Raw genomic sequence first — 25394 nt, forward strand, 5'->3', positions numbered from 1 at the left:
GATCGCGGAGGGGCGTGCTCTCCCGGAGCTCCGGTGCCTTTTTATTGGTTGCATTCACGCACTTCTTCAATGCACGCCAATTTTTTTTTTTTTTTTTTGGAGGGGGGGACTCATTGTCTGACGGTGCCCAAATAAAGAAAACAGAAAATCGGGAGGAGGATGAGGAGAAAGAGGAGGGGATCCGGGATCTGGACCTTGCGTCGGCACCCGCACCGTTGCGTGACCCGAGTCTTGCGGTGAACCGAGCCGCTTCTCCTTCGAGTTGAGCACGGATAAAGGACTAAGCAGACGGACGTCGACGGCGAAGGGGAGTCGGTGTGTGGACGGGGGTGTTTGTGGAGTCGGAACGGAGGATATTTCAAGGAGGGGACATGTAGCCGACAACCCACAAAGAAAAGACGCCGGCGAAGAACGGGAGGGGCGACGCGCAGCGCCGACCGGGTAAGGGATGGACTCTTAAGGGCAAGGAAGCCATTATTGCCATGTTTGTTGTCAACGCTAGCTAGCTTCGTGCTACAGTGCTAGCTAGCTAGCTTTTAAGCTAGCTTCACCTATGTCATGTACCAACTCGGAATTAATATATATTACATGTCCAGAGTCACCAACCACTCCACCTTGGTGATTGTTTATATTCCAAAGGAGTAAATTGTAACCTGCTTATTTGTTTTCGTCTGTTGTCCACCTAGCTGGGCACAAAGTCAACGGACAAACAGGGATATCACCCAGCCTCCCAATGTTGTTCCCCATTTTTTTGTTGGAAACTTGGAGATGATGGTGGTACAGTAGTGAACCAAACCATCCATCCCCAGTGTTCAAAAGAGGTGAAGTTATTATATAACCCTGCGAGCTTAGATGTAGTCCTTAACTTTCCGAGCTTCAAAAATGTGTAGGTTGCTTATTTGTGATGAAGGGTGTGATGGGATGAGCAGGATGTCCTGAAAACTGCACTGCTGGGCAATGTGCCATTTATTAAATCACTTGGCTTTCACTGTTGGATACAATGTAAAGTCAGGTTAGTGTTGTGTGGTCTGTCATTTAAAATCAAATTGAAATATACTACTAATACTAGATATCATGTTCTGACGCTGGATATCATGTGTCTCACAAACTCTCATTCCTCTTCCACACCTTTTCCATTACCTCTTTGCACTTCCCTTAAATCCACGGGTGAGTCACTATTGCACTTCATAATGTTTCGCTGCTATGGATTTGCATACGCCGTATTGAAGTCTGTTTAACAAAATCACGTTCTGCATCTGATAATTGTACACGGTTTTAACTTGTGCAGTCATCAATTAGTAATTTGTTGTTATAGGTGGACATATTCACTAAATTGGCAGTTGGTCTTTGAGCATCTATTGGGAAAATTGTCAAGGTACTGTCATTGTGGGCTGTATTCTCTAAACTGGTTCATACCAATAACAAAGGCTTTGGTAAAGATTGGTTATTGAAAGAGGTTCAGAGAAATTCCACTGAGAATTTGAAAGTTATCAGGGATATGTAATCCTCCCTTTGGATTTGTTTGGGACACAGAAATGAGTTTGAATCACAAAGTTAGGTTCACCCAATTCGTGCCTTACCGAGGGTGAGTCACATTAGCGATCTGTTGAAATATTTTATCGCTTATGCTCGACCTCTCAGGTTGGCGCATCCACTGAGACCATATCTGAGGCGTCCCCCAGAGAGCCGATAGTCCTGTCTGTTTTGCACATGACCACCGCACTAATGGACCGTGAATTCAGTGTCATAGTGAAGCTATAACTGCACAATTCTGCGATTTCACTGCAGGGTCTGCAAGAAGATGATTAGCTGAAGTACTGCAACAGAGAGGGTTCTCTAATAGAAATGGAAGAAAACATAAAAATGAAGGTAATCACTTGGATTAGGAGATTTCGCTGCCCCGTTCTCCAAGATTTAGATCATCTGTGTACTGTATGATTATGTTGCGTTGAGCTACTTTGTCTTGATTACGCTGCACAATTCATTTTGACACGTTGTTGAACACTGGATGTACGCTGGTTTATTTGTGCAGTCATTGTCATGAATATTGAGACATCTGGTCTTAGTTCACATAGGATTATGATCTGGTTCAACACAGCATACTTGCTTTAGAAGACAATCTCTTCGTTGTTCAGTACCGAGTCTAGGCAACATCTTGTATGCGAGTGATAAAAAATATAAATAATTGGTTATGTGTAGACATTTTGTTGTCCGTGATTCAAACACCCTGTAGAAAATAGCAAAGTTAACGTGGGATGAGAATTCCATGTTTTGAAGTGACTCAGCTCAGAAGAGATGTAAAGAAAGGGACAGTGTGTTCATTCTTTTCTTTGTTAATTTAGTCCAGGAATCGCCATGGTCCCAGCTCTGGGGCTCCATTCTTGCCCCTTTCCTCTATTTTGCTTTAAACTGACCTAGCCATCGGGATGTTGTTTGAATTTGAGCAGAACCAAAAAACAAACCCAATGTTGCCCTAGCATGGCGTTCCAGCATACTCAGATCCAAGCCAGGCTATTCGATACAAGACCATTTGCATCTAGACAGACCTGTTGTATGTCATTGCAGTTTAAAAAAGACACTGATGTCATCCTGAGTCTACCGATGCTACTGGCACAGCGGTGCAGCTTTCACTCCCTTTCTTTGTCTCTTCGTTGAAGTGGTTTTATAACTGCCCTTCCACAGTCACACCTCATAAAGCTGTGTAAAATGTGCCACCATTTCTGCCATTGCATCGCCAGCTTTCCGTTCCAAATACACCTCTTTCATGGATGTAGTGATAAAGGACATGGAGTTTGTTGGTGTGAGAGAAAAGGACTCAGAGGACAGGGTTAGATGGAAGCAGATGATTTGCTGTGGCGAACCGCTGAAGGGAACAGCAGAAAAGGAAAGGAGAGCTGCGATGTCATACCCTGAGCAGCACCATCTGTTCGTCTGCATTGCACCAATGCACAGAGTACCAAACCAAGCTTTAATCATTCCTCTTTTTGTAGATTTTTTTTTGTTTTTTTTTTGTGACATGAGATTGAGTAATTTTTGGCTAATCTTATTATTTTGACTCTTCTGTGAAGAGCCTTGAACTGGAATGGGAGGAATGCTGTGCAGACTATGAGTGGGAGAGACATGCATATCACAGGGGTGGTTGGGAGTATGACACATTGCATGACTGCTCGTGGTGTCTCAGTGCGTCTGTCTTGTCATTGCTTATCTGTAGAACATGTTCATAAACACTTAACTATATAAATGCATTCTGCATAAATTGTGAATGTCTATTGTCAGAAAATTGTGTGTCCCTGGAAGGTACAGTTTATGTATGCTAATGATAAGTAGAAAGGCCATGAGTCTTTATTCACATCATGCGCATCGAGTCCTACAAACATGTACTTTGGGTCATTTTTAAAGTAACCCTGTTGCTTTTTTCATTCTCGTTATTTTTTACTTAGACTAGTCCCTTGGTTTTCCTTCTGCCCTGACCTGGATGGGTGTGAATTGGAAGTGACCTCAAGCCTATTGAAACTTTGCTTTGGCTCCCTTCTGATTTTTGCAGCTGTACCCAGCGATTGGCTCGGTAGTGCTCAAAGTTGGCATTCTGCAGTTTTGAATTCGTTTTGAATGGCTTCTTGCTCTTTCCAACAAAAAGTAAATGCAGTTGTTTATTCGGTGGACCCAAATTCATTGTTTACCAGAAGTGAAAGGAACATTCCTCCAATACTTTTCACCAATGCGCACTCAGGGAATTGTAATTAAGCAGCCCTGAAGTTCATCGATTAAAGCCATACTGTTCTTCAAACCAGTTACAAAAAAAAAAAACTCGGCACCATTTCAAGAGTTAGTCTGTATCCCTTTTGTTCTTCTGAATGGTATGCACACCAGTTGGTACCACAAATGAATACTCTTCCCCCTTATTTCTCAGTCCACCGGTGGGAGCATTGCTGATTTTTAGTCATACCTTTTTAATAGTATGAAAAAACATGCTATGTTGTCACCGTCTTGGTTTATCCTCTCCTCATCAGTAGCAGGTTTCTACTGACAGAGTATGATAGGATAGGATAGAACTCTATGGGTCCCCTGGGAGACTCCTTTAGGGAAATGATGGACTGTACTCTGTCCATAATTTGTATGTCTAAACTCAGGCATCATCTAAAGTTAGCATACACAAATAATTGAATGAAAAGATGATTTTTTTTTTTTTGTGGCTATCAATTTTGGTGCTTATTCCACGATTCCTTTTTGACATATACAGAGTGATTGTCAATGCTGCGCAAAACAGGGGGATGACACTTGTCAAAACCTCTGTGCTTCCTGTTTCAGGCATACAAATGGGCCAGTGCTTGAAATATGCAGGCATGTAGGGTTGTTGTTTTTTTCTTTTTCTCAAGGTCACAACTGCTGTATGTCCGGAATCTAGTTTTTACTCCACTTCAATATTTTTTGTAACATCATTGCGCCTTGTTGACTTGTCTCCTGAAAGATGAAATTTCACCCGTAGCCCAATGTTTTAACCTCACTGCATTTGCATGATAAGACTCATCAACATGCACACTGACTGAGAACTCTGTTGTAAACAGATCAATGATATCGTGGACCAGGGAGCTGGCTAGCGAAAGATATCAGATTTCCTATCCTACCTTGCCTGACAATGTCTTTCAGACGTCGCCCCAATGGCTAAAACCAAGATTATATCAGGGCTGCAGTCTTTTTTTTTCAGAAAAGGCCTTGTTAGGGTTGTCAGGGGCGATGTGACAGTTGGCACTACAGCTGTGCGCTTCCAAAGATCAAGTAATGTCACCGTCAGCAGACTGCAGCTCTGAAAGGCATGTATGAATTCTGCAGGCTTTCCAGTTAAGATAATTTATTTCCCTGTTGCTCTAGCCTCAGATATCTACAAAACTGCCTTTCCACACATCTCCCACCACAGTGGATATCCTCAAATACCTGTTTGGAAGACAGTGACCATTGTTTTTCCAATTGTTTCCATAGTGTCATGGTTGAGCACAGTCATACTTTGCCAATTTAGCTTATGTCCAGTCTTGTGTAGACCAACATCAGTTGCCAGTGTTGTAATGACAATCTAACGACATCATCGTGAGCAGAATTGTCCTTTAACCCTTTTTCGTTTGCATTTGTTGGTTTTAAAAGCTATAACAATCTCCAATCAGGTTTTCAATGCAAGGATGCAGTGCTAAAACAGCATGGAAGGAAGAAAGATGATCCCCTGGATGCAATGACCTAAAAAGATGGCAAAGCTGGTAACTGATTTAAGGCCATCCATCATGTTGCAGCAGCGGTAAAGCTGTTGTGTAGCATACAATGAAGGCGAGTTGCCGTGAAAGGCAAAAGGCCTGCAATGGTGATTTTAAGAATTTTACATCAAGGCAATGACAGTTTTTTTCCCCCATTATTTTGTCCATTTAATGAAATGGCTTTTGATTCATGGCATTCGACTTCTGTTAAAAGATAACCTCTCCAGCTGTCAGTTTTGTTTTCAGTGAAAGCAGTTGTTTTGTCCTGTGTACTTTGTATCTTGGAAGTGTGCCTCTTTCTTTGTGGTTCTCTCTTATTCTGTATATTTTTCCTATTCGCTGTTCAGTAAAATATGGACACTAAACCATGGCCCATCTCTCCAGATCTGTTTGATCTTCAGAACTAGATTGCAACTGATGATTACCAACAATCCAAAAAATTAACATTTAAGATGTATGTGTACATACATGTACATGCTGCAGCTCTTAGCTCTCCATTTTTTTTTTTGTCTTGTTTCTGCTTGTTAAGTCAAGATAGGAAATAAGGTATTTGTAAAAGAGATTTCCGTATGAGCAGACCCATCACTGGTGCTTTACACCAGAAATTTATCGTCCTTGAAGACGTCTCGCGTACACCGTTATCATGGTAAGACAGAATGCTGGGCTAATATCTAAGCTAAGGAACAACCACGCAATATCAGCTTCCACGCTTCTTCCTCTCCAATGCCAAATCACTCACCGACAAGATAAACAAAATCAAACTGCAGCTGGCCGCCTAACAAAGATTGTTGTGTGCAGCTCATTAAGGGAACCTGGCTCTATTTATCGATCCCCAGTGCCAGCTACCAGTTGGTAGGCTGGATGCCCCACTGCCAAGACCACAACGAAAAGCAGAGGAGGAGGGTTCTGCATCTTCACAAATAACAACTGCACGTAGTCAAGTCATACACAGCTACTGCACTCCAGACTTGTCTAGACCAGCCTAGATATGCGTTAAGTGATTGTCACATCTGTGTATATACCCCCTGATGCTATTGTTAGCATGGCTGTACCACCCAGCCGCACAGCATCACTGCTGAACAGATCCTGACACATCTATGTTGGGCTCTCCATTTTGCTGGTGATCTTATTAAAGCATACTTAAAGATAGCTTTTCCTGATTTTTCACGGTATGTACACTTTGTCACCGGATGTAAAAATACATTAGGTATACTGCATTCAGATGTTAAGTATGCTTACAAGACTGTAACCCTCCCACGCCTCTCGCTGTTTAAATCTGACACCATCCAAAGTCATCAGGTTTATAGGAAAATGGCCAGACAATGCACTTTCCCAGCTTCAAGGCTGTTTCCAACGTACAGACAGTACCCGAATCGAACACCAAGGCCTGGACATCACCACCTCTTTGGACAAACATATTCAGATATATCCACATGACTAACCACGGGTGACCCAAGACAGCTGCCCCCTCCTTAGAACATATGATGCTGCCTTTAGGTCAGAGGACACTGCCCACTTCAGCACAGCCAGAGCTATTCATGCAGAGGGAGATCAGGGATGCTAATTTGTTACAGAAAGGGAAAATGTAGGACCACTTCACTAGCAATAACACCAAGCAAGTGTTACAATGCCTCAAAGTCCTCACCAGCTATAAATGCAGCGGCCTCTCGCAAGAACACCGGCTTGATCACTTCTTCACCAGATCTGAGGCGGAAAGACCCACCTGATGACAGCACCATTGCCATACAATGCCGCAAAGTGAGACAGATGCTTAAAGCAGTGAACCATAGGAACACTGCTGGCATCTCTGGAAGGGTACTCAAAGCATGACCAGCTCACAGAGGTCTTCACCATGTACCTTCCCCAGACCATCATCTTATCCTGTCTTAAGTCTGCAACCATCATACCTGGATCTTTAGAAACCCATCCCTGATAGCCCGACTGACTCCTCGCACTCATACCCATTGGCATGAAGTGCTTCGAGAGGCTGCTACTGAAACGGGTCTGAGCCGGCCCGTCCTCATCTTCTGACCCACACCAGTTTGCATACAGGTCAAACAGATCAACAGTTGACGCAATCGCCATGGTTCTCCACAATCCTCTGACATAGATAGACAAAATAAGGTTACGAGGTTGCTTTATAAACACTCCACAAAAATCTGAAGGTGCCCCCTCCCATTCCATCTGGAAGTACAACTTCAGCAGGTGCACAAACATTTTCATCACCCGTTTGAGCTGTTGCCATCAGGCAAGTGTGTCAGGCCCTTGAAAACAACAGTTTCTTCCCAAACACCATGAGAATTTTGAACACACAACTGCTACATAAAATAGTCCCAAGTGCAAGAAATTCAATGTTGAGGTTTCCCAAATGAAGTTCCCCAACTTCACAAATGAAGATGATGAAGTTCTTTGTGGGAGTGACTTGGATGGATTGGATCAGAGATGCGTTCATCAGAGGGACAGCGAATGTTATATATTTTGGAGATAGTCAGAGAGGCCTGGCTGGAAAGGTTTGGACATGTACAGAGGAGTGACAGTGGTTATATACGTAGAAGGAAGTTGAGATTGTAACTGCCAGGCAAGAGGCCCAGAGGAAGACTGAAGAGGAGATTTATGGATGTGGGGAAAGTGGAGATGCAATTATTTGGTGTGAGAGAAGAGCATACCGATAACAGGGTTAGATGGAGGAAGTAGATTCGCAAAGGTGACCTCTGAAGGGAGCAGCAGATGGATGATTTATGATACACTTATTTTTATTGTGACTACATTTCTGCAATATTCATATTCCTATGTTGTTGTTTTTTTAAGTGCTGTACCCAAGAGTTGCGACCCAGATTTCTCAGGCTTTTCAACAATAGGATGACGATAAAGGCTCTGTATCCTGAATCTTGGTTTATTTTATAATCAAGGCCACAGAAAGTACTCCTCTAAATATCCCTGAACTGAGTGTGACTCATGTGTTTGTGGGGTTTCAGTTCTCCTAAAGCACTTACAGTGCAATGGCTGCAACTTTGAAGTAGCGCAAAGAGAGTACTTGAGCTCTTGCCTGGCCATGTGACATGCTCCCCTTAAAACTGCACACAGGACACATTTATCTTGCAACCCAACAGTTCTTGTCAGCAAATGACTTGTGAACTGACCCTGAGCTGATTATCGAACACTACACACATAATGTAGGTTGGCATCTCACGTGAATATGTTGTGGTTATAATCTTATATTTGGTTTCCTTTACCCACATTATCCAAATTGTTTCCGATCTGCCCGTATTCCTTTGTTAAAAATGTCGGGAGTTGGCCTATTAATGCGCATTGGCTTGGAAGCACTTTTGCTGTGTCATACCCCATTATGTCATCTGTGTGTATCCAAATTGGTGTCTCACCGATGTAGGTGTTTAGGTTATTTGTTAGCATGCGGAATATAAAATAAGGACTCTTCTCGTTTTTCTGCCCCCCGTCTTCTTTGTCTCATTTGTCTTCTGTCTTTGGTCTGTTTCATAAGAGCAGAAATGAGGTGGGAGACACTTGCAATAGGATTTGCTGTAAAATCTGGTATTCGGGCTTGGCTTGTCAGCAGTAGGAGTGTGTGAGCATCATGCCTGGATAGTTTCATCAACTTAATCATGGAAATGCCCAGTTGCTAACAGATGAAAGTGAAAGGGGGCACATTTCACACTCGTTTGAAATACCGTCATTCTCTGGTGTGAAACATTGACAGCAAAGCGTGTGTGAAGGTGGAATGCTGAACACAATGAGTGTGTTCCCAAGGCCCAGGAATACCAGGGTTGTGGGTGTTTTTGTATTTTTTTTTTACCTGCAAACCATTTTAATTCAGATGCCCTCCGTGAAGAGAAAACATTACGGGCTATTCAACAGCAGCTTTTGAACTCCTTTAAAATGTTATGGGCTTGTTGAAATAGGTTGACTTGTGTCAGTTCCACTGACAGTATATCCTTGGGTGCTCAGGTGTCGTACTGCGACACAAATGGGTTTCAAATTAGCATTTTTCAAAGCATCTCATTTAGTCCCTCTGTCATGCAGGAGGTTAGGTTGATTGATATCCCCACAAAACCCCATAAGTGCCCTCCTGAATCCCTGTGTACATTTAAGGTATGAAAGAAATTCCCTGTGGTTTCCGTTGGAGAGTAGGTTCCCCAGTGTCAAAAACCCCGCTTGTATAAAATCACCTTTTATTCACTGCAATGTAAAATGTTGCAATTCTTGCATCATGGATTTATGCCATTTATTTTCCAGTTTTTTACGATTTATATATTTTGATCATCATTGACCGCGAGTTGTTCGGCAGTTGTACAGTTGTGAGCGATTTGCAGCAGAGGCTTCTATCCCGAATTTATTTAACCTTAGCACAACAGAGCTGGAATATAATTGCATTTAACTGGGAGAGTACAGCGACCCAGGTTCCTGGACATATGGAGACCTATTACTGCAAAAACAGACCATGCGCAGGCATGCCCATGGGGAATTTCTCTCGTTGGCTGTGACAGCATTATTTGGGGGGAAAATAGCATCGGTTGCGAAAGGGGGGGATGGATGGAGGTTTTCCTCTCACCCGGCCCAGGTTGACAGATACAAAATGGAGATGCACATTGTGCAATGGAGAAGAAGGATTGTGTGCAAGCAGATTGGAGCAGGTGGAGAAAACCGTCAGGGTTGAGTGGATGAAAATTCTAAGGCTCATTTTGGGATTGACGAGGATGGAAAACATCAGGGATGAGTACATCATATGGAAAGCACATGTTAGATGTTCTGGGGATGATGTCAGACCAAGATAGTTTGGACATGGAAAGAGGAGGGATAGTGATGATGCTGTAGTTGGAACTGCATGACAGGAGGTCGAGCAGAAGACTAAAGAGGGGATTTCTTGGTTTTGTGAAAGAGGCCATGAAGTGAGGTGGTGTGAGAGAAGAAGAATTGGAGGAGAGCTATTCCTTTTCTGTCCAATCAACAAACAGCTCTCTTCATTGTTGTCATTTCCTCTGGTGCTTGTTGATTGGTGGTTACCCTGTTGAGAGATGCAATACCACGACAGGACAGCAAGTCTTACAACCACATTATATTGCTTGGATTATTTGGTCCTTTTTACAAAAGTGAAGTATGAAAGGCAACCAACAATGTTTTACCCCCCCATTCGAACAAAGTCCCCCAGACTATGTGGTGTGGAAACCATTTTAGTCTCTGGCCCTGGACCTGGCTTGAACACAGACGACATGTTTTGAATTTACATGGTCCGTCTGGACTTCTGTTTACAGTGACATTTTCCGTCTTTCAAGCCTGGCTCATTGTTCAATTTACTAAACCGCTTAGTTTGGCCCAAGTCCTATTCATCCTGGCGTTGCCAAAGCTGCGCCGGTCACATTCAGTTCCCTCTCAAGGGGGACGTTTGATAAAAGGATTGGCACAAGAAGAGGAACCCTCAATGTAGCAGATGCATCTTAGCCAAAACAAGAAACTACTGTTTCCATGTTATTGTAAACCTCACAGTCTGCTCATATATTAGTTTAGAACAACCTGGATTTTCCCTTTCCATCAAAAGAGGAGTAATACAGACCTGGAAACCCCATTTAATCCATCCACCATTGGTGGCTTAAGTGACTGCTTGGGATCAGAATGTATATCCCTGCTCTCTCTGACTCGCTTTCAGAAAGTGGAAGGCAAGCTTATAAAGTATTGGGAAATTCTGTATTTCAGTGTCTGCTTTCTCGCTTACACCCAAACACAATGGCAAGCCTACATTTGAGGTGTGGACCTCATTGGTTTGACGTAATGTGACTCCAGTTTCAAGATGACACTTGAGTGAATCTTGTTTGGGAGACATCAGCTGGTTCAACCAGTATACCAAAACCACCACCCAACAAGAGCATGCACTCTGAATGCAGGTTCATAAGACTTCCTTGAAGCTTTTGTTGCTTAGTTACCTGGAGGATTGCAGTAGAAGTCTGGGTGTTTCGACAAGAATTGCAACGGTTCTTGTCGTGACATGTCACCGCTGCAGAATTAATGACTTTTCCGTCTCTCGAAATGCACCGAATAGCAGCTGGAAGGAAAGACCTTTTAAATGTGTGCGAAGGACAGCTTTCGCAGGTCCTTCCTGCCAGCTGCTCTCTGACTGCTTAACACCCAGCTCTGCTCACTATCCACTCCATTTCATTCATTCACTCAGCCATACACTCTTGTGTTGCTGCTGGAAGCAGCTGTTGTCTGCTGCTAGTTTCCTTTCCTTTTTTTTTTTGCATAAGTATTTTTTTCTTTTCTTTTTTTTTTCAAGACTTTGTCTGCTATAGTTTTTAACTGAGTCAGAACTACCTCTATTGCACTTTCTGGTGTATGAACTGAAATATCCCCATTGTGGGACAATAAGAGGCTTAATAAGAGGCTACTGTATTCTAAAGAAAATGTCTTCAGTGAAAATGAGTTTTCACCAATGGCAGCTGAATTTGACATGTAGGTGAGGGGACAATACCTCTTAATCATTTGGGTTATTTACTCCGATTTTTCTTTGAACCAGAAGCTACAGATGTCTTGTTGGAATGTGTGTTCAAAAACCGTCTTGCTAATACTTAATGTTCTCCTCCTACAGGCAGCAAGGATTGTCACCTTTTAGATATGTTCAACAGCAAACATGTGAATACAACAGGTAGGTTTGAGCTTTTACACTAAGAAATAAACCACTAAAATATCCTGTTTTCACTGTAACTCCATGAAAGACTATTGTTTAAGATATGGTTGCATCCAGAGTTTGGAGTTGCTGATTGGTACCAACTCAACAGCAATGCATTTCAACGTCCCTTTTCAAATCTGTTGGCAGACCAGTGGGGACTTTTTGTCAAAATGCCCTTTTTACAGAAACCATGCTACCTTGTAATTGTTTTGCAAAAAAGCTGTTTGGTTATGGCCACACTTCTTTCTTTGTGGGCTCTGCCTGTTGACTCACAAGACATTACAAGTAAGGTTATCTATTTTAAACTTAGCTCCCCTCCATCTGTCAGCATGAAGTAGTTTGCCAGCGACCACTTTATTCCACTTATCCAATGACCCTCACACTGGCCAAATGATTGAGAGTCCAGCCCTCTGGTTTTACCACAGGAGAATTTCCAATGTTTGAACTGAAACATCTTAATTTATTATTTGGGGTTGATTTAAAAATGGAAGCATCAACTTTGGCATCAAAAAGAGGAGTAGTTCTTCATAGTTGCCACCATAGACCACAATGGCTTCAATGGGTAACTCAGAATATGAGATATCCTACTAACATTCGACATATCTTTGACTTCTCCAAAAAGGGTAGTGTGAGTCATAGTTCTCTATTCTAAACCTAACCACATCCTCCTTGTAAGAGCTGCCGTTCATACCATCTGCTCTCTACATCCTTAATCAAGCTCGCCAATCACCCCCCCACCGGGTAATACAACTGAGAGAACACCTCCTTCCCTTCAAGAGTGCTTTTGGCTTGTCCTCTCTGGAAGCACGTTTTTGAAAGTAATTTAAAGTAATACACAAGGAACAGACAGCAACACTATCTCTGTTTTTGACCCATCCCTTAAGAACTGTGAATAGCCCTTACGTAGCCGCCACTGATCAACTTTAGTTCTTAGCAAGTGTCCGAGACACAAAAACTGACCAGATAATTCGACTAAAATACTTCCGTACCACCCAAAGGTACGTTTTGACCATGGGAGCCGCATTCTTTTTCATTTCTTTGCCCATTCAGGGACATAAATTGGGAGAGGCCTCGCCAAAAAGGGTAGTCGTCCAATAGTCTGAACTCCACTTTTGCCATTGCAAGTTTGAAGTCTGTATTTCTGGATTTTCAGAATGGTAGAATTTAAGAGTTTGACATGTGTCCCTCTGGAATTTGTTCCTATTTCCCATTTAGTTTCCCTGTACATTGAAATTCTTACTTTGATGACTGCCATCAGACTTTCTTAGTCTGATGGCAGTCAGGTAGAACGAGACCTTTAGCCGTGTTGTTCTAGGAGTGTGAGAAGGGTAGGAGTGTGAGAAGTCCATGTTAAGGGCGGGTGTTGCTGAGGAACTTAGGCGACATGCCAAACCTTCTCAGGCCCCTCAAGAAGTACAGCTGCTGTTGAGCCCTCCTGACTGTCTGCGTGGTGTTGAGGGACCAGGTTGGGTCTTCACTTATGTGGATACCCTGATATTTGAAGCTGCTCAGCCTCAAGACATTGAAGTTGCAGTGGCTGATGAGGTTTCCTCGCTTTCCTCATGTCCACTACCATCTCCTTGGTCTCGTTCGTGTTGAGGTTGAGGTTGGTGTCCTCACACCACTTCACCAGACTGGCCACCTCCATCCTGTAGGCAGTTTCTTCTCCGACGGCGATGTGTCCTATCACTGCGGTGTCTTCTACGAACTTCAGGATGACGTCCTCATGGGAGGCGACACGGTCTTGGGTGAACAGGGAATAGAGGATGGGGCTGATGACACATCCCTGAGGAGTGCCTGTGTTCATGGTGATGCTGGCTGAGGTCCTGACGGACTGAGGTCTGCCAGTCTGGAGGTCCAGCAGCCAGTCATAGAGGGTGGGCTGCAGGCCTCGGGTGGACATTTTTGTGTGAGTTTGTCGGGTATGTCTGTGTTGAATGCAGCGCTGTAGTCCACAAAGAGCATCCTGATGTAGGAGTCTTTGTTTTCAAGCTGAGGGTGGGAGTACTGGAGGGTGGCGGCTCTGGCGTCTGAGGTAGACCTGTTGGGCTGGTATGCAAATTGCAGGGGTCTGGAATGTTGTTCTGATTGTGGGCCTACACCACTCTCTCGAAACACTTCATCATGATACGAGTGAGTTCTACTGGCCTGTAGTCATTCAGGGAGGTGGTTGGGCTCTTCTAGAGGAAGGGGAAGATGGTACTAAGCCCCTATTTTATATTTTCCTTTGGCTGCAGACTCATCCCAAAGATGCTCTCCTTCAATTTTGATACACCTCTTAGTTTTTTTTGCAATTACATTGTTTACTGTTACCTTTTGGAACCATGCCTAGAGACTCACATTTTCCTTTAGTCCCCACAGTAAGATAAAGTCCAAGACATTAACTTTTACCATATAAACAAAGGATGATAAACCTGCTCTTGTGCAAATAAGGCTTGAAATAAAGTGTTTTGTCAGACGTCTAAAATTAATCCCTGCTTAATTTTCCATGTTTCCCCATCAGATGTGAAATACATCCGGCTGTATAGACCCGGTCCTTGAACACCCAATAAAAAGGTCAGAATTCAATGTTCACATTTTGGAGTTTCTCGAGCTATGATGCCCGTAGAAGTTTAATCATCTTTCTGACTCATATTTTTATTTTTGTTTGCTTGCTTTTTCAGGACTGGGTAAAATAGACCCTCTGCTCGAGCCCCCCTGCAGACGATGGCTGATGAGTGGGATTCATATTTTAACAATCTTACGCTTCTGTCATCGGATACAAGCCCTTGGAGAGAGACATCGGAGTCAGAAGGAGGCATGCCCCAGGATATAGAAGACTTCATTGGGCAAGATGTATTCTCCAACATAGTGACTTCTCATGAAACCACTGCTAAAAAGTCAAACCTAAGCCCTAATTATTATTCAGATCCTAGTTGTGTTAATTCAAGTAGTGATTGCGTTTTTGAAGAAAACTTCAAGGAAACGTCATGGCAAACTGGTAAAAAAGGGAACATTAAAGAGCCTCTGCAAACATGTGGAGACGGTGATATCCCAGATTATACCAAAAATGGTTTATCAGAACATTTTCCCTCATCTTTTGCAACCGATTTACAGGGACTAAAGCAAGACTGTGAAATGCTAACTACGCCATTTCTTGAGGATTACTCAAATGTCACTAACTACTCAGAAGATGATGCCAGTGAAACCAAGACCTCTTGTAAATTAACGACAAGTACTGATACTATAAAACAATGTCCTCCGAAAGTGTCTGTGACTAATACTGGAAATATCAACCCTCCGTCTGATAGTAAAGACAACTTGCCAAAGACATTGAAGATGAAGAAGAAACACAAAAGAGGTGGTGGTTATAAAAACAAGGTCCGTTCAAAAAAACGGATGGAGTCTTACAAGAAAGACCAGGAACCTTCCTCTTCCTATCCTGCTTCAACCACAGGCAGTGAAATTGTTCCGAGCGGCGAAAGTGATAATAGATCCAGTGATGTGTCGCATACGGCCACACCTGTCAATGAGGAAACGTATTCAGGCATTACAATAAGTGGGTACAAAAGCTTAACTGGCAATTGCATGGAGCCGGACCCCGTGGAAGAGGAGGAGAAGATCACCGCACCGGCGCCAAATGCATCGCCCGACAAAGAAAGAGATCATGTAGTTGAAAATGTCGAGAGTAAGGAAGTAAGTGAATCGCACAAAGACGAAAACTCCGGGGTCAGCTGTCCTGTCCTCACTGATCACCAACAAAAGCGGGATGGTGAAGAAAAAGGTGGGGATAAAGTTACGGGCGCCGTAAATGAAGACGCGTCGATTCCCGGAAACCCCGAGACAGGCGGTGTTGACAAAAACATGACGAAGGGTTGCCAAGAGGAGGATATGGAAACAAATCCTCAAGTGAAAGACAGTCAGGCAGATACGCCGCAGATCTCAGAGTCACCGTGTATCACATTGTCAGGTGATGAGAAAGCCCTTGGATTGCAGACCGAGTCAGATCATAGTCCCGATGTCGGATCCTGCTTGGAGGCTCTCAAAAAAGGGCCTCAAGAAACGATCAGCGATGATCAGCAAAGCGGCACTCATGAAAAGCCCTCTTGCAGTATTCCGCTTGTTTCCCTCGACAAAGACTTTTCGGGTCCCGCAGACAGGGGTGCGACTTCGTCACCCTTTCAGCAAGAGTCGCCAACTCGAAATTCTGTTGATCCAGAAACCTCAAGTGAATGTCTGTCTGAAAGTGGACTGGAAGACTTTGCAAAAGGACATTTTGTGCCTGGCCTGCTGTATGGTGAACCTCTGTCAAGAGAAGATTCATGTGACACTGACGAAAGCAAGTTCTTCTCGGATCAACAAGAAGAACTTGGTGTCACCAAATATAGACGTAAAGGCTTGAAGCTTCCAAAAGCACAGAAGCCCGTGTTAAAAACCTCTTTCCAAATGAGAAAGCTTCTTCAGCCGGTTGTTGTGATAAAGAAAAAGGAACCAGCTGATATAACAGATGGCATGTACCACTGTGCAACTTGCAAGCACACGACGGGCTCGGTGGATCACCTGATCGAGAAGAACCATTGTCACAATATGTTTCACGAATTTCAATTTTGCAAGAGTTGTAATCTTTACCTGATGATCGAAGACCACGTCGTTGATCATCAGTGCGATGCAGCCAAAGAAAAGCATCCAGTCTCCCCCTGTATGAGGAGAAGAAAGAAACACAATGGACCACACAGTTGCCAAAAGTGCAAAATTACATTTTCAAAGCTAGTTAAGTACGTGAAGCACATGCGAACTCACACTGGCAAAACTCCCTACAAGTGTTATGAATGTGGTGTATATTTTGCACAGAGTAGCACCCTGCGAAGACACAAACGCACGTCTCTTAGATGCAAGCAGCAAGACCCCGAAAATCCAGACGCCGAATCTGATGACAATTGCGAAACAGACACGCCGCCCCAAAATGACTCTGAAAAGGAAATACTGGACGGGAATCTCCCCGAATGTTTTGTAAGCCTGGTTGACATCTCAAAAACCAATATCTGTTATGTTTGTGGTAAAATGTTCACGACTTCTTTGAAGGCCAAAAAGCACCTTTACAATGTACACAAGGGGAAAGCGAACCAAAAACTGAAACACAAATGTCCCCTTTGTCCCCGGCTTTTCAAGTATACGCACAACAGTGCTCGACATCTCCGTCACTGTGTCCGAGAAAGAACGGCCAACGGCCAGGGGAAAAAAGGTGGTAGATATATATGTCCATTGTGCCAAGCTTCCTTTTCGCAGCCATACAACAGATACAGACACATTGAAGTCACCTGCCTGAGAGACTTTATGAGTCGGTGCGGGAAAAAACGACCGCCTTCTGAATTAAGGACTGAACTGGAAAATAAGGAAATTGAGCCGACAAAGGATACAAATGAAAATGAAGAGAATAACCTGCCAAAGGAAACTGAAGAAAAACATTCGGACGAATTCGATCAGCTAAGTCCAGACCCCGCACCCCCAACAGCCCGTAAGTCTATACCGCTTTACAAATGCAACCTCTGCCCGGCCGTTTTTTGTCACGCTTCTGGAAAATACAGGCACATGAAGAAGCACGAGTTGTACAAACTCACTGGCAAAAAGTTCAGGTATAGGAATTCCATTTTTTCTCCCATTTATAGGCGATCGCTCGTGAGTAACATGAAAACTGAACCGAGCACGGGCACCTCGATATCCAACGAGGTGAAGCCCAGTGCCTCCTTGAGCTGTCATTTTTGTGGAAAATGCTTCAGCACGTGGCAGGCAAAGAAGAAACATGAGCGCAATCACAAAGGGGAAAGGCCATACCGCTGCCTAGAGTGTGGAAAAAGGTTCAAGAAACGTGCCTATCTGGTTGGTCATAAAATTGTCCACCAGAGGAGAATACAGTGCACAGTTTGCAGAAAGATTCTTCCAACTGTTGCCGAACTGATTGAGCACAGCGACTTGCATCACAAGAAAGGTGTGTTTCAATGTCCGGACTGTCCGCTGCAGTTTGAGAACTCTACTCACCTGGTTGAACATCTTGAAACACACAGAGGCGAAGAACACAAGGGGTCTGTTATTGAGGAGGTGGAGGAGGTTGAAGAGGCGGAAGAGGTGGAGGAGGAGGAACAACAACAACAACAACAACAACAACAACAACAGCAGCAGCAGCTACTGCAGTTGGTTGAATCTGTGCAAGAACCGAGTGACCCAAAGGAGGTGCAGTGTTCCTTATGCAATGAGGTGTTCGACGATGCCAGCGCGTTGAGAAAACATTGTCTCGCGCACATCTCCCGGTCGAGCTCTTCTCAGTGTCCATTTTGCAAAAAGTCTTTCACCTGCCGCAGAAACCTGCTGCGCCATATGGTCAAGCATACCGGCGACAAGCCTTTCTCTTGCACTTACTGCGGGAAACAGTTTTACCGATCCCTGTACCTTCAGCTGCATCACGAGAAGTGCGTGCCCGGCCAAATCAAAGAGCTCGCCGCGAAACAGCCGGACAACCAGGTGAAGAGGCAGTATGTGTGCACCATTTGTGAGCGGGATTTTTGCAAGAAAATCCGTCTGCAAAGTCATCTCAATGGCCACAAGACAAACAGTTTGGTTCTTTGCACAAGATGTGGCAAGTATTACGGATTCAGGAAACTAAATCACCATCAGAGGAATTGCGGAGGCGTGTTAGTGACCAACAACGGCCCGTCATCCTCTCACGGCAGCGTATATGAAAGCAGCTCGCAGCAATGCTTTAACAATAAGAAAAAGGCTTTACAGTCCATCACATCCAAGATACTGAAGTTCAAGTGTTCACATTGTACACAAAGGTTCAAGTACAGATCGCTCTTCTTGAGGCATCTTGTGACACACACCGGTGTGCAGCCCTATGCTTGTATGCACTGTGGCCACAGATTTGGAACCCAGTCCATGTGTTTCCAGCATGAAGCCTTCTGCGATGGCGATAACCAAGAACTGACACAAGACCAAGAAGACGACGCGACAAAATCGTCGGACAGCCCTCCTCCAGAGGAGAGGCTGGAGAAGCCGCGGGAAGAAACCGAAGCGCAGTTCAAATGCAAATTCTGCACTAAGACATTCATGAAATCCCGTTACCTACGACGTCATATTCTGACTCATAATGAGGTGAAGCCTTATCGCTGCAAAGCGTGTGACAGCTGCTTTTCAAGATACGATTACCTAAAAGTACATCAGTCTCGCTGTAAAGGGAAACGATTGCGGTTGGAGGTTTCTCTACCCAAAATCAGTTTGGACGATGTCGGCAAGGTTTTGCAAAATAAGGCCGGCGGCGCGCCTGTTGTCAACCAGGTGATGTTTGAGTGCGAGGTTTGCACGAGAAGTTTCCCAACGAAGGCCAGACTTTCCCAACATGTAACGCTCACCCATGCAGTAAAACTTTTCAAGTGCCCGGTCTGCGGTTCAGCCTTCGCGCACGAAAACCGCCTGAAGATACACATGAAGTTGAAAGGTTGTATAAAGATCTTCAATGAAAAACTTGGTGACCAGCCGCTGGCGAACCTAACAGGGAGTTTTGCGAGGCCGCTTCATGAAGTCAGAAATGAAATTCTCATGAAAATACAACCTTATTTTAACAAAAAGAACAAATACGTTTGCAGTTATTGCCCCCGTTCTTTTGGGAATGCCTGCCATTTAAACGTCCACACGCGTTTGCACACCGGCGAGAAGCCGTACTCCTGTAATTTTTGTGGCGAGAGGTTCATTAGGAAGGATTATGTGCAGCGTCACTTGGCGAAGTGTACCTTAAGACAAGAGAATTTTCAGATTGACCCAAAACGACGCGTTTTGAGTTCCATCGCTTCCAAGTCAACGAGTCAGAAGCCTAAACAGGCGAGCTGTAACAGCGTACCGAAGGGCTTTTCCTGTGCGTACTGCAGTACCAGGTTTTATTTATTTTCACAACTTCAAGAGCACTTTTTAAAGGCCCACAAACTGGAAACCATGGATCAACCGTTGCCTTCTGCCCCTCTGCAACAACATATTTCAAACATGCCCAGCATCAAAGAAGAGCCTTTGGATGAAAGATGCGACAAAGGCCACGATGGTGATGGTACGGAGTCGGTCTTCAAAGTGGACGCGGCACCTAACTGTAACCCTTCCAAAAAGTGGCTCTGCGCTATATGCCATTTGACTTTTGCAAGTAAAGCGGGACTCAGCGGTCACATGCGCATGCATTCCATCGACCATCCCTTCTGCTGTAAAACATGCAAGAGAGGCTTCTGGAATAAAACCCTTCTCCGAAACCACAGCAGGAAGTGCAGATTCGGCCACCGAGGAACGAAGAACACCGCCGATTGGCTGGACACCCCTTTGAAAGCGAACATCGCATTTGCACTCACGGAGTCCGTTCTTCTCTTCGACGATTGTTCAACAGAAACCGGCTCCGGGGTTCTGCAGACCAACTTCTCTTGCGCGGATGACAGACTGGACGACTCGCCGGAAATGTCTGATGGAGAGCAGTCCCAAAGCAGCTCGAGTAAGGAGAAGAAAGTCGTGCAGTACCAGTGCTCGGAATGCCAGATGACCTTCACGGACGGCTTGCTGCTCATCAGTCACCTGGAAGATCACGGAAGAGAAGAACAAGAGAAAAAGCGCAACACGTGCACCAAGTGCGGCCGAGTGTGCTCCAGTCAAGAAGATCTTGAAAAACACCTGACCGTCCACGGCATCAGTAAAAAATACTCGTGCCCCGACTGCCTCAAGATGGTGTACACCCTGTCGGAACTGGAAGCCCACCGAACGTGCCACGACCCGAGTCGACCCTTTACTTGCAAACTATGTAGTTATAAGTTTCTGACGAGGCAGGCTCTGTGTCGTCATTACAATGAAGACCATCCAGACAATATATACACGTGCAATTACTGTAACAAGACCTACGCGTCGAAGAAGTCGCTCTACAGACACTATAAGAAATGGCACGACAAAGAGCGGAAGGAACGCAAGGCTTCTGCCCAAGACCAGAGCGGGACCGAAAAACAATCCGGCAGTCAAGCCGCCGTAATGGGAGAAAGTGACGAGGATGAAAACGACAGGAGCGAAGACAGCGACTCCGACTCGGCGCCATACTTTCCGTGCCACGTGTGCGGCAAGACTTTCCATACGTGCGAAAGCCTCGAGGATCACCAGCGATTTCACCTGGGCGAAAAGCCGCACGAATGCGCGGAGTGCGGTAAATGTTTTTTCCAGGCGTCCCAGCTGGAGCAGCATCAAAGAATGCACAAGTCCGAATATCAATGTCAAGTCTGCGGAAGAGGTTTTATGTCTTTCTTTGCGTTGCGTAAACATAAACATTCTCACGGCAAGAGCCGTAATTACCGTTGTACCAAGTGCCAAGTCTTCTTTACTAGCCCGTCGCAATTGGCGGAGCACATGTCTAGCCACGGTGAAGAGCACTTCCCCTGCCACATATGCAATCGTATGTTCCTCACCAAGAGTAATAGAGCTAAGCATCTGAAAACTCACCTTGTTCCACACAACGCCTCTCTGTCTTTAGCCTCGGCGGAAAACTTTTCCGAAGCGTCTGAAAGTTCACCGCTGTGGGCCAAAAAACTGAAATACCACTGCGGACTCTGCGGCGATCGCTTCAAACAACCAGAAGAGCTTTCGGAACACGGTTGTCTGGCGGCCCAGGATCGGCCGTATTCCTGTCCGGACTGCAATAAACATTTCCTGCATGAATCTCAGCTCAAAAAGCACCTGACCATCCATCAGTCATTGAGTAACCTAGCATACCCGTGCACTCGCTGCAACAAAACATACTCCACTTTTCAGCAGTTCTCCAACCATCTCCAGAGTCACGTCGACGAGGCCGCCGCTGTAAAAAAAGAAGCCGACAATTCAGAGGCGGGACTAGCGTGCATTTTCATGTGTCCCATTTGCCATCAGTGTTTTGGCCGCGCCATTGAAATTCTGAACCATTTTTCTTCGCATTCCGGTCACACCTTCGAGTGCGACATATGTGACATCACCTTTCCATCTCGGAGTAAATTACAAGAGCACGAGCGCTCCTGTCACAAATCAACGTCCCAACTTGTGTGCAAGGATTGCGGCCAGAGCTTTTCGGGAAGCGCCGCCTTCCTCGAGCACATCTGCCCCAAACAAAAGCAGGCTTTTGTGGAGAGCCAATGCAAAATGCCGGCCGGCAAGAAAGATCCAGCCGCTAAAAACCGGGTCGGAACAGAGGAAGAGGATGTCGACGTCACTGGAGAGGAAGAGTACAGTTGCTCGGTTTGCCCGATGCAGTTCTCCTCAAAAAGTGCTTTACTGGGACACCAAAACAGCACTCACCTTAAGGACAAGCCATTTAAATGTGAGCTTTGTGGGAAAGCCTTCGGTTTGAGGCGTTATCTGATACAGCACGAACGCAAATGGTGCCCGAAACTGACGGGTCAAAACGCCAGCCTCGCGGCAGCGAAGAAGTTCCCGTGCTCCCAGTGCCCCGCCAGATGCAGCACGGCGAAAGATCTCGCCTTGCACTTGAGACTGCATAACGAAAAGGAAGTGGGCAAGTTCCGTTGTGACATGTGCTACAAGGCGTTCAACCAGAGGGCCCTCCTGAAGCAACATCGAGAAAGTCACATGGGTCAAGTCGTGTACGAGTGCAACGAATGCGACAAAGCCTTCGCTTTCCCTCACCTGCTGGACGAACATCAGCAGACCCACGCTTCGTCGTCCAAGTGACGCTCGTCGCGGAACATCTACGTTAGTTTTGGATAGCTTCGAGTCCCTTCCATGCCTTGCATCTGACTTTACCTCGACTTACACTCAGTTACTATTTTTAGCCCCTGTTGCTAGGGTTACAAGGACAGAGCATGTTGGACTGATTTTCTTTGTTGACTTTGTATATATGTTACCCGTTGTATTGGAATTTGTATACATATTAGCCACAAGTACTTCATGACTGTAAATATGTTTGATTTTCGTCAGCGAGAAGGTTGAACTCATACCTTGTTCTTTGTGAGGAGTTAACGGCGCGATGGGAAAGGATGTTTTCACATTTCCTTGAGCGCACAAGGGATCGGGGCTCCCGATCCGCCAAGAAAGTGTTCGTCATTCGACATTTATTTTGAAATGCGTTTCGGTTATCGATATGTAAATCAAACATGTGATTTTAAAACCTCGTTTTCTCTTTAGCGGCATAGCTATGGACTTGTTATAGATAATTGTACAAGTTTTTTCTCTTTAATTAGGGGTTTTGTTTCAGTTCTTTTATATATTGGCAAATGTTTTGTACAGACATTTAATGTTATACCTGAATGTTTCCACAACCCTGAAAATGTTTCGGTTGTTTTTTGGGGGGGTTGGTTTATTTTGTTTTTTGTTTTGTTTTTTTTGTGTGTGTTTTTAACAAATCTGTTGATGTGTTCAAATCAGAAGTAGAGTTGACTAGAAATCTGCTTGTTGCTGTGATTTATGTTTCTTTGTACCTCAGAGAGGCACAATAAAGGTTGGTTCTCACTAACCACATCATGTCATTTATATAAACCTTATGACATTCTCAGTTATCAGCAGTCCAAACCTGTACATAGAAACTTGGGATGTGCAGAAGTAGATGTGGTAGCCCTATTAGACCATTTCCTGGTGAGCTGGTAATGCCTCCTTAAGCTGCTTATCAGCCAAAATCTGGCTTAATGGGTCCACAGAACCAAATAATATGGCATTAAGTCATTACCTTCGGTATCGATGACTTATTCGTCGACAGTAAGTCGTTGATACCTCGATCTTAAATGATATGGACGCCAGTGATGAGTCAGATGCATAAATATGCAGCACTGCTCGGTTCTTCCCACGCACTTGAATGCCTATTTGTTTTAGTAGGGTTGGTCAAAGGGTAGCCTGTTGTCCTGGATGATTGATCCCTCTCAGCATATCCACCCATGCCCGAGCATGGAAAAGCAAAATCCCGATCCAATCTGGAAGTGGAGCCAACCTTGGTCCGTGGAAAACCCGCTTACTTTACAGGCAAAAAAATAAAACTGACAGAATTGTCCTTTAACGCAAAGCATGAATTGACCTGCAATGTGCAGAAGGTTGTAACCATCCGACAATCTCCTAAGTCTACTCAGAAGTGCTGGACTGCAATGAAGTGACAAGAGACCCAGATTTCAGCTTCATGAACTTCTGACAACGTCAAGTACGATCAATTGATTGGTGACCATCCGCAGGACCTGCAGGAGATGTGAAGATTCAAAGTGTTTATTGTCATATATACAGTGTGGAAACGTGTTCTTCCTGCACAATGAAAATGTTCAAGTATTATGGTGAACAAAACAACTTTAACGTCATCTGCATATACTGAAACTGTCAAACTGTTTCACCATCTAAGGCAGAGAAAAAGACGAGTGGAAAAGCATTGCTGAAACTTCTAGCATTTTTATTTATATTAATTTTTTGATGGGCAAAATGCAGTATTGAGCACATATTCTAAGATGTTCCATGGAATGAAGATCCAGTTCCCAGAACTACCAAGTGCTTATATATCAGGAGATGTTGAAAAGATTTGGAAAAGACTGGTGGAAAGCTATCAAGACATGTTTCTAGTCGCAGCCAAGTCTTAGACTGAGATCTTACAGGGTCACTATTTACAACTATATTGTTTCCGCAACTTTTTCCAACCGTGTAATCTTTTCACCGGGTATTTGCAGAACCTCTGCTACTTCAATCCATCCCTTCCCCTCCATTCAGGGCTGATTCGTCGGAGAGTCGACGTCGGTCCAAGCCGGGCTGTTCTGCTCGCAGCTCCTTCTTCTGGGAGCTCCACGCTGACGCTCGGGACGTCCTTAGCCATTTCCGTTCTTCCACATCGCCAACAAATACCGTTTCTGCCGCCAATTCTGCTCTGCTGATTTGTTTATCTGCCCGGTTTCCTGTTTATGGTTTTGTTAGAACTCAACCGATTGTTACGTTACCGTAAAGTTCAAAAGACTAGTCGTAACCCCAAGACTGATCGGAAACAGCTCAGATTACCACCTTCTACCCAATGATGGAGATGACAGGAGCACCAAGACTCCAGTAAAACTCCTAAAATTTCTTTCTGACTTTGAATTTCTAGTTTCTGACTGAAAATGTTTTGCAACCGGACTGAATTCGTCTGCTGATTTGGTTCAACTCGACGCACACTGGCAATCCGCTCTCCCTTACATTTATATTAATACTTCTAAATTCTCCAGGACACCTTACTCATTATTTTATTTGTATCACCCACATTTCCAACTGTACACCTGTTATTTCTATAACCATTCTTTGCATTTGCCTTTATGTTTCTTTTCATATTTTATTTTCTATTGTTCATATTGTACACATTTGTATCCATATCTGTCATTTGCATATTCATCTTTATTGTAACTATTTGCACACTTTTCTACACTGTAATGTTGCTGTGACAATTCAATTTCCCTGCCCAGGGATCAATAAAGTCTGTCTTATCTTATTAGTCTCTGCTATGCTAATGCTATGACGGT

General features: G+C 44.4%; 1 protein-coding gene across 1 annotated transcript; it reads left to right on the top strand.

The window, feature by feature from the left end:
• Window positions 1-23395, top strand: znf1035 (zinc finger protein 1035). The gene is made up of 4 exons (XM_086155154.1): window positions 1-441; window positions 11836-11892; window positions 14420-14472; window positions 14580-23395. The coding sequence occupies exon 4, from the start codon at window positions 14623-14625 to the stop codon at window positions 22612-22614; it is 7992 nt and encodes a 2663-aa protein (XP_086011280.1). The 5' UTR covers window positions 1-441; window positions 11836-11892; window positions 14420-14472; window positions 14580-14622; the 3' UTR covers window positions 22615-23395.
• The last annotated feature ends 1999 nt before the right edge of the window (window positions 23396-25394 follow it).

The sequence above is a fragment of the Fistularia commersonii genome, chromosome 11 (genome assembly GCF_037954325.1).
Source record: "Fistularia commersonii isolate RoL2024-O1a breed Wild chromosome 11, RoL_Fcom_v1.0, whole genome shotgun sequence".
Classification (NCBI taxonomy): Eukaryota; Metazoa; Chordata; class Actinopteri; order Syngnathiformes; family Fistulariidae; genus Fistularia; species Fistularia commersonii.